Here is a 10,122-nt window from a genome sequence, read left to right on the forward strand (position 1 = left end):
TGCCTGGCTATTTTTTGGTTGCAGCTGTCATTGTTGTTTGGTGGGCCTGGGCTGGATTTGAACCCACCACCTTAGGTGTATGTGGCTGACGCCTTAGCCACTTGAGCTACAGGCGCCGAGCCAATAAAAAAAAGTCTGTACCTGGATACTTAAAGTAGAGAGAGGATGTTAAGAAAAGATAATATAAAATCTACTTACTGTTAAATCTTGGACTTCCTTCTCCAGTTTAACAGCTTTTATCCTTAAGGCTCGTTCAGCAAGAGAGGGCCCAAGCTCATCAGGAGGGTCCTCAGAACTGCAGTCCTCACCAGCAGTTCTCTGGGTGGCAGTGCTGAATGGATGTAGCCATCCCCTAAAGCAGGAGTCAGGTAGCACATAATGAAGAAATGACATCATTTCTAGAAACCAGAAAGCCTTCCAGATTGACTCTCCAGAGAAAGTATTTTAAGTTATAGCAACCAATAAAAACTTATGAAATCCTTACTATATATCAGACAGTTTTACCTGAATCATCTTTTCATCTAACAGTATATGAAATAAGTACTATTTTTTTTTTTTTAAGAGACAGAGTCTCACTTTGTTGCCCTTATTAGAGTGCCATGAAGTCACAGCTCACAGCAATCTCTGGGCTTAGGCGATTCTCTTGCCTCAGCCTCCCGAGTAGTTGGGACTACAGGTGCCTGCCACGACACCCAGCTATTTTTTTTTGTTGCAGTTTAGCCGGGGCTGGGTTTGAACCAGCCGGGTATATGGAGCTGGTGCCCGACTCACTGAGCCACAGCGCCGCCCCAAATTCACGTGTTTCTTCTTTTTTTTTTTTTGCAGTGAAAACTGAAAGGCTTAATTAAGGCTTAACGACTTTCTTAAGATCACATAGCTAGTATTCCGCCGAGTCAGAATACTGAGTGTCAGGCAGTAGAAACAGTCCCAAGTGTACACAGAAAAGTCTACAAAGAGGAAACCAAGTGCTAATACCCAGTACCAGAGGGCCAACAGCAGAAGTGGGAATTAAAAAACACAAATAAAGTCATATAGTTCTGTTTCAATCCTCCATCTTAAAGATGAGAAAAATTTAGTTAGTAAAGGGATCTTATCAAACTGGAGTTACGCTTACAATTTTAAGCCTTCTTGACCACAAGATACATGGCTTTTAGGCTTCCTTTAATCTGTGCTGAGAAAGAGAAATACTGAGTTGAGACCACACCTAAATGTAAAATCAAATCAATGAAATGCTTATAAAACACATACTGTATGTTACAGTCTGTAAACAATAAACTGATGAATAAAATAGATTTTGTGGCTCAGTGCCTGTGGCTCAAGCAGCTAAGGCGCCACATACACTTGCATTGGAAGGTTTGAATCCAGCCTGGGCCCGCCAAACAACAATGGCGGCTGCAACCAAAAAATAGCCAGGCATTGTGGTGGGCACCTGTAGTCCCAGCTACTTGGGAGGTAAAGGCAGGAGAATCACTTGAGCCCAGGAGTTGGAGGTTGCTGTGAGCTGTGATGCCACGGCACTCTACCCAGGGTGACAACTTGAGGCTCTGTCTCAAAAAAAAAAAAAAAATAAAAATAAAAATAAATAGATTTTATATTCACTAGTTATATAATCTTGAATTTGATACAGCTCAAATGTTTGATATTTAGTTCAATTTACAGAGGAAGAAATTTAAGACAGGGAATAGTTTCTAGCAGATTTTGAATAATGGCAGTTCTGACCACCTAGTTCAAGAATTTTCCATTAAACTGGATCCTCAAAATTTGGTTTCAAGTTAAATTATCATTAAAATAAATAGCTAGCTTATTTATATGAGCCACCATCAACTGGGAAGTGGTCATTGGAATGACAGTTAAGCAAAGATTCAAAAGGAGTAAAGACATTTGCTCCAAGAAAGAAAGAGCATTCTGGGCAGAGGGAACAGCCAGTCAAAGGTATGTGCAAGAAGACTTTCACTATACACTTTTCTGGAGCTGATCTTGAATTTAATTATTATGATCTGGTGCCTGATTATACATGGTTCCAAATTTTTGGTTCACAGAAAATAGTCACCATAGATCTGAGGCAGATTTCACGGGGTGAAATACCTCTTCCCCCTAAAAAAGCACATTTATTCAATTGAAAGGTCAAAATATTTTCAGGACAAAGCTGAGAAGCCAAGGTGGTAGGAGGATCGCTTGAGGCCAGGAGTTTGAGACTACTCTTGGTAACACAGTGAGATCCCAATCTCTCCAAAAATTTTTCCAAAAATTAAAAAAAAAAATTTCTCAGGGCCAATTAAAAGAGAAATGGTCAGAACTCAGATGGAGAAAGAGACAGCAGTTGCAGTCAGTTGTAGATTCCAATCTCTTCAGAACTGGGGTGGGGGGATATCTATCAGAACCATTTTTTTTCCTGATCATTTCCCTACATAACCAAGGAACCACCCAACAGATTTGAAAACAACAAAACAAAACAAATCTAAACTGCAAACTCAGAATTCAACCCTTCACCTAGATATAGGGTGTAGGATCTGATGTATTAAGATAAAAAAGGTAACAAATACTAATGCACATTTATCAGATCCCCGGCAACTAAATTTATGATTCAGAGGTCCAACTCAGACAACTTTTATACTCTTTTCTAGGAAGAAATAGTCTCTGGAGGGTAGTAATTAACATCTCACACTAAACAAAACAGCTCAGTATAGAACTGTGATTGGTCTCCAGTCCGGGATCTACCACTTTCCAAGTATTTAAGTCTGGAAAGGTTAGTCAGCTTTTCTAAACCTCAGGGTGCTCAATTATTATTATTATTATTATTTTGAGACGGAGCCTCAAGCTATCCCCCTGGGTAAGAGTGCCATGGCATCACGCTTACAGCAACCTCCAACTCCTGGGCTCAAGCGAGTCTCCTGCCTCAGCCTCCCAAGTAGCTGGGACTACAGGCGCCCGCCACAATACCCGGCCATTTTTTGGTTGCAGCCATCATTGTTGTTTGGCGAGCCCGGGCTGGGGATTCGAACCCGCCACCTTAGGTGTATGTGGCTGGCGCCTTAGCCGCTTGAGCCACAGGCGCCGAGCCAGGGTGCTCAATTATTAAACAGAAAATAATAAAAAAGAACTACTCATAGTTTTGCTGTCGGCAAGGTAAGCGATCGATAAAAGGTGACGATGGATACAAGCAGCAACTGGAACTTCACAGTCTTTTGAAAGCAGATGGAAAAGGTCATAAGGAACAACCAAGTCCAACGCCCTCCTCTTACCAATAGATAATGCCCAGATAAAGGAAACAGGCCTGGCAAAGCGTCACCCTGGATCAGGAAAAACAATCCAAATTTGCCCGCAACCACCACAGGGGAGAAAAGGCAGGAAGAAAGGTACACTCCCAATTCCAACCTCTCAGGACCTGACCTCGGATTTTCCCACCTTTCTCAGCCTACGAAAAAGGCGCGGTCGTGGGCCTCAGTTTCCCCGTCTGTAAAATGGGGCCGTGAGCGCGTCCGGTCACTGAGGCCGAGAGGCTTGGTAGGTCCTATCCCCTGCGCCGAGATAAGTCTCTCCAGTTCACAACGACCCTCGCCAGCCAGGTCGTCTGGCGTAGTCCTCACGTCCCAGACCCCCCGCCTGCAACGCTCACCTGCTCTCCCACGCCGCACTCCAGGCCAGCATGCGCTGTCCCCGCCGCCGGACCGCCCACAGCGACCGTACGGCCATGTTCCCGACTTGGGCTAACGGAAGCAGCGCACGCGCAATTGCTCCAAGTAGAGAGTCGCGCCCACTTAGAAACCACGCTTCCCGGCAGCCTTTGCAGAGGTTCCCACCCCCTCCCCCGGCTTCCGGATAGGAAGCCTTATTTCCGGTTATCCTGCGGGCCGCGCTGTTCCCCTTCCGGTCCGCTGGCTGGAAAGCAACACTTCCGGCTCTCCAGTGTGTTGGGCTCGCTGCAGCCGGCCTTGTGTTAACTAGGAGCTGGGAGCTAGGCGCGGGGTTCGCGGCGAACAGTACGCATCACGGCTGTGCCCTCAGGGAGCGTAGATGACATCGTAAACGATAATTACAAGCGCTATGTAAAGTCAAACTAGGAGCAGTGTTTAACGGGGAGGGATACGTTGCGCAGAAGTTGAGAATGCACATGTGGCCGAGTGTGAGATGTTTTCCAATAAAAGGGGTTTTTGAACTGAGAGCTGAAGAATGAGTATATGAAAAAAGAAAGAAAGGGGTCAGGCAGAGGAAAACATCTGCAAAGGCCCAGAAAAGAGGAAAGAGTTGTACGTAAGGGACAGAAATGTAGGGAAGAGGGGAGGTAACAAAGAATTAGTAGTTAAATGAGGCCAGAGCATGTGAGCGATTTAAAACACTGTAGCCTGAACCCTTACTCATTACTCTTCCCTGCTTTTTCTTCCAGTGATCTTCTTTTCTGACTTTTTAATAGTGTGTATTGTCTCATTTCCCCTCGCTAAAATATAAACTTCATTAGAATAGATATTTTTGTCCTTTCCCATGGAACAATGCCCTAATAAAGTAGGTGTTCACATTTTTTTTGCTGAATGAAATTGAGTTTCATAATGATTTCAGTGGGAACATGTGCCAAAGCTTTCATACTTTATTTTAGAGACAGGTTCTTGCTCTGTTCCTGGGCTAGAGTTCAGTGGCATCATTATAGCTCACTGCAGACTTAAAACTTCTGGGCTCAAGTGATCCTCCTGTAACAGGTGCATGACAGCACATCCGGTTAATTTTTTTCTATTTTTTTTTTGTAGAGAAGGGGTCTTGTTTTGTTACTCAGGCTCATCTTGAACTCCCGGCCTCAAGCAGTCCTGCCTCAGCCTCCCCAAATGCAGGGATTACAGGTGTGAGTCAGCTAGCTTTTACATGTTTAAAGAGTCACTGTTCTGTTATGGAGGAGATCACAAGGTATAAGAAAAGAGGTAGGAAGGACAGTATATTGCAACAGCGCAGGCAAGAGAGGTTTTCTGGGATCTGAACCCTCAGAGTGCTCTGTCCTGGGATCACCTTGATAGAGAGGCTGTGTCCAGCACCCTTTTTGTTTCTTAGTATTTTTGTTTTGCTTCCTTTTTGTTTTCCCAACTAGAGTGTGAACTTCATGATACTTCTGTCTTGTTCACAGCTGATTTCTGACATTTAGTATAGTAAGTACTCAATAATTATTGAATGAATGAAGTTAGATAGTGTCAGTGAAGATAGGAATATGTGTATGAGTTTTAGAGATTTAAGATGGAAACCTGGCAGGATGTGAGGATGGACTGGTGATTGTGGTCTCCAGTGCACTTGGAATTGCCAGGTTAGTTACTGGATCTCCTCTCAGGGAAAACAAAAACAGAAACAACCTTTTTTTTTTTTTTTTTTTTAAAGTAACAAGAAGTGTTCTTGAGCACTCTGAATCTTACCATGACATGGCGTGCTTGTAGGTATTTTGGTGAGATTTTCTTTTCTGCTTGTCTATGAATTCCATAAGGACAGAACTGGAATATTTTGCATCTTTATATCCCCTCTGAGACCCAGCTCAGATGTGTTGTAAGCAATGCCTTATGTTTTCTTTTGGCTTTATGAATGACATGGGTTATGGAGGTATTATGATCTCCTTTTACATAAGAGAAAATTGAAGCTCAGAGAGGTTGGTGACTCTATGCAAGGTAGAATTCTGACAGGCCAAACATTCGGTAGTGTTGGGAAGGATGGAGCTTCAAGTCTACCTTGGGCCTATGGCCTATACTTTGAAAGAATACAAACAAGAACAAGAACTGGTATCCATGCCTTAACCATTTTGCTTAGACATTTCTTGTAGCTGACAATCCTGCACTATCCATCTATTTATTAAGTGCTAGTGTGCTTCTGAATGCTGTAATGCAAGGGTAGGAGGATGTATGGATAAAACAGAACTTTGGAATTAAGGGCTCAACAGTCAGACTTACATTCAAGTGCTGGTTCCACCACTTCCTAACTGTCAGCGTGGGCAGGTAACCTGATCTCTCTGGACTTCCATTTCTGAAACTGTGAAAACAATAATGTAACCTAGCTCACAAAGTTTTAGTGAAGACTACAGGGATAATGCCTGGAAAAGTGATTAGTTAGTACCAGAATTGGCTGCATAATGTAAAGGGCAAAAGGAAAATGCAGAACTCTTCATTCAAAAATTATTAAGATGGCAACAGTAGAGCATTAAAGCAAATACAGGGTCCTTCTAAGCATGAAGCCAGCCCTGGCTAATACAGTGCCTGACAGATGGTGATGCTTGATAAATATTAGTTACCTAGGCTCCCTCCTTTTAAAGAGTTTAAGATTTGTTGGTGGGAAAAGACTTAACCACAAAATAACTGCACAAGAATAACAGATGTTGAGGATACAGCTGGAGTGTTGGGTGCCATTCCAGGATCACATTTTAAAAAGAACATTGACGCCCCAGAGTATGTGTGCTCCTGTGTCCCTGAAGACACTTAAGTGGAAGTTGGATGAAAACTATCAGTTATGGATTGGTTGCTTTTTGCTTTGGGTAGCTGTAATTACCAGGTAAAAGTCATTTCTTCCTTAGTGGAAAGAACACAAACTTTTGAGTCAGATATTTCTTTGCTAACTAATAATAAGAGCCACTATTGACTAAGCATTTCCCATTTTTTTGGACAATGTGCAATATACTTCCTATGTATTATCTCATTAAATCCTCCCAGGAGTCTTGGAAGGAAAATTAACAGTCGTTAACACTGTTTTTACAGATAAAGAAAGCCAAGAGTCAGAGAGGTCTAGTGACCCAAGATCACCCAGCTGGTCAGCAGCAGAGGCAGGACTCAAATCCAGCCCTTTCTGGATCTAGGCTCATAACAATGAAGTCCTATGCTCTGCCACTGATCAGGTCTCCAGCTACTTCAGAGGATGGTGTACAATTTGAGTGAAGCTAAAGTATGTAAAACCTTAGGTGGGGTAAAATACGTAAAGCCTCTAGCAATGTGTCCAGAGGTTTTTCTGGGATTTCCAGTCTTTCCTTCTTTGAACTTGAACTTAGAGTTAAATGGTTTTATTTTTATCAGAAGGAGATGTGTGGAAGACAGCCCATAAAGTACCTACAGTGTTGAGATAATAGTGAGTAGCACATTAAGGGTACTGCTCAGGACTTGAGGTCCTTGCCCATAAGTGTAAAAGACTTAGCATCCAGAAATAAGTTACCATACTCTTGATTTTCCCCGATAGTTTACTTTATACCAGATATGGAAGGCAGACCAGTGGGCTTCTGTATGCAAAATGATGACTTCATATAATGTCTCCTAGTTACCTCAATGTCATGTAAAATAGGTATAAGGACTTGATTGCCAGAAATGATGCCGTCCTATGATGCCTGCAACATCCCATGGACATAAGAAGTCCGTACTCCTGTTATTGACTATCATGGTGAGCTTTAAATATGTTAGCTGCTGGACTTCTCTTTGGCTTTTGCATACTCAGAGCTAATTTTAAAACACTCAAATCTAGAAGATTCCAGTAGCTGCACTCTGTGTCGTTCTAAAGCAAGTGAGGAATGATTGCAGAATTTGCATATTCTCTTTTGTTCACAGTTGTGCAGGCAGGCATAATGTTATTGATTGTTCAGCCCATTTGCCTTGCCCAGAGGTTGTCAGTAATGCCCAACATGAATCCATTTGGCACAAGGGTGATCAGATGATCAGATCTCGTCTCTTTACACTGCACCACCAGTACTTCAGCTCTGCCTTCCTTTGCTCTAAGGACTGGGAATAGGATGCTGAGAATGGGATGGAATGGCTTATTCACACATGCTTTCATTTTTTCTTCTGAACGGATGGCTAAGACTGCTAGCAAAACCTTTACAACTGTGCAGACTTCTGTCTCCCTCATTTCCACCCTTTGTAAAGTCATAAGGGTGCCCTCTATTTCCCTCTTCCCTTCTACTCTTCCCTCCCCATATCCCCTGAAATCATGCAGACAATAAAGGCTGGTCTTTTGGGGTGCCCCAGAAAGTGGAGGCTACTTCCAGTCTTCTCTTGGTATCTCCTTATGATAAAAGCATTTCTGCCTTAGGTGGGCAAGCTGATACTTCCTTTGGAATGAAATCCTCATCCTCTTCCTAGGTCTTCTTCATTTCCCATTCCTGAAGTATAGAAAGACAAGACAAATCAGTCTGTTGAATTTATTCTTGAGTGACTTGGATATTTCACTATACCTAGTTACATGATCATTTCCACTGACCAAGGGGTCCTTGTCCCCTCTCTGTGGCCTTGAGTAAGTTACTTTTCCATGCTAGTTTCTCTTGTCCCCTTATCCGTTCTCAACCTACTAGCCAGAATGGTATTTTTTTCTTTTCTTTTTTTTTTTTTGAGACAGAGTCTCACTATGTTGCCCCCATTAGAGCATTGTGGCATCACAGCTTATAGCAACCTCAAACTCTTGGGCTTAAGCAATTCTCTTGCCTCAACCTGTCAAGTAGCTGGGACTACAGGCGCCCTCCACAATGCCTGGCTATTTTGTTGTTATTGTTGTCATTGTTGCTTTAGCAGGCCCTGGTCAGTTCCAACCAACCAGCCCTGGTGCATGTGGCCAGCACCCTAACCACTGAGCTATGGGCCCTGAGCCACCAGAATGGTCTTTTAAAACTGTAATTCATATTCAAAACTTTTTGCTCACAACTTTCCAGTCATTTTCCATTATATGTTAGAATAAAATCCATATTTCCTTCAATGGTCTGTAAGGCTTTAGATCAGTGTTTTTCAATCCTTTTTATCTCATGGTGCACTTGAACCTATAGTTAAACTTCTACAGCACACATAAATTATGTTGATCAAAAAAAGAGTAAAGAAAAGATTATACTTTGCTTTGAACTACTTTTGAAAATAATTTAACTAATGATCTTTAAAAATTTTCTAGGCACACCTAAGATCCTCTCATGGTACACCAGTACACCACGGCACACTGGTTGAAAATCGCTGCTTTAGCTAAAGGACTGGCAAGCTACAGCCTGTGGGTCAAACCTGGCCTGTTGTCTGTTTTTGTATAATTGGTCAAAAACAGTTAAGAATGACTTTCACATTTTCAAGTGTTTAGAAAAAAGAAGAATAACGTTTCATGATGTATTAAAATTACGTGACATTCAAATTTCAGTGCCCATAAATATTGTGAAGATACAGCCCTAGACATGGTTTGTTTACATATGGCTTCCTTTGTGCTACAGTGGTGGAGTTGAGTGGTTGTGGAACAGACCATGTGGTTTACAAAGCCTAGAATAACTACAATCTGGCCTTTCCAGAAAACATTTGCTGACTGCTGGTCTAGATTATCTGGCCCCTAGCTGGTTATTTGTCTGATCTTCTCTCTTAATGCTTATCCTTTGTTCCCTTTGCTAGAATTATGTGGATCTTGATGTTCTTCAAACATGTTAAACTTTTCCCCACTTTACAGACCTGGTATTTGCTCTTCCTTCTGCCTGGATCGTTCTCTTGGATCCCCACGTGGGTCACTCCCTCAAATTCCATTCAGATCCTTGCTTATGTGTCATCTCAAAAGGGTCTTTGTTGTCACTGTGTTTAAAATAGTCACCTCTGCCCCTATGGACTTCTTTCCCTTTACCCTGCTTTATTTTTGTTCAAAGTACTTATTACCACCTGGCATTATATTTTATATTTATGTTTTATTTAAAATCTTCCCAACTTCATGAGGGAAGGGACTTTTTTTGATTCCCTGCTATGTAACAAGAATGAGACTGGCATGTAGTAGGTCCTCAACAAACATCTGTTGAATAGCTATAGTGTAGGAATAATAAAGGCTCTTCTTCTCAAGCTTTGAAAGTCAGTTCCAACCTGAGGATATAGAGTCGTGCATTTTGTGCTGGTATGAGCCTGACAAAACTGGCAAACATTTCTAAAGCAGTGGTAACATAAAGCTACTGATCAAGTGTTTTCTAAATGTATACTGATACGATATGCAATTTCAGGCCATAAAATGATCAGGCACTGCCTGTCTCTCCCTCATCAACTGGTTCCATTCTCCATCTCACTCTCTATGCTTCAGCCACTCTGGCCTCCACCTGGCCATTAGGCACTCTTGAGAACCTCTGTACTTGCTGTCTCCTCTTCCTGGAATGCTTCTGGCCCTGGATCTTCTCATGCCGCTCCTTCCTACCTT

General features: G+C 42.3%; 2 protein-coding genes across 3 annotated transcripts in view; both read right to left on the bottom strand.

Annotated features, from left to right (window-relative positions):
* Nucleotides 1–5,982, bottom strand: part of GRPEL2 (GrpE like 2, mitochondrial) — a 12,056-nt gene extending 6,074 nt beyond the window's left edge. The window contains exons 1-2 of one of the 2 annotated variants that reach the window (XM_023516598.1): nucleotides 5,913–5,982; nucleotides 199–352 (exon numbers count right to left, since the gene is read on the bottom strand). In XM_023516598.1, the coding sequence (XP_023372366.1) occupies nucleotides 199–352; nucleotides 5,913–5,914 (156 nt within the window). In that variant the 5' untranslated portion in view covers nucleotides 5,915–5,982. Of the gene's footprint in view, nucleotides 1–198; nucleotides 353–3,616; nucleotides 3,793–5,912 lie in introns of those variants that run through there. The other variant, XM_012807411.2, reaches the window with a different exon arrangement.
* Nucleotides 5,983–7,179: 1,197 nt separating this feature from the next.
* The window catches only part of AFAP1L1 (actin filament associated protein 1 like 1), a 62,980-nt gene continuing 60,037 nt past the window's right edge, over nucleotides 7,180–10,122 (bottom strand). The window contains exon 19 of the mRNA XM_023514912.1: nucleotides 7,180–8,095. Within this exon, the coding sequence (XP_023370680.1) occupies nucleotides 8,072–8,095 (24 nt within the window). The 3' untranslated portion in view covers nucleotides 7,180–8,071. The remainder of the gene's footprint in view (nucleotides 8,096–10,122) is intronic.

Source organism: Otolemur garnettii, unplaced genomic scaffold, assembly GCF_000181295.1.
Source record: "Otolemur garnettii isolate 467f Iridium unplaced genomic scaffold, OtoGar3 scaffold00003, whole genome shotgun sequence".
Classification (NCBI taxonomy): domain Eukaryota; kingdom Metazoa; phylum Chordata; class Mammalia; order Primates; family Galagidae; genus Otolemur; species Otolemur garnettii.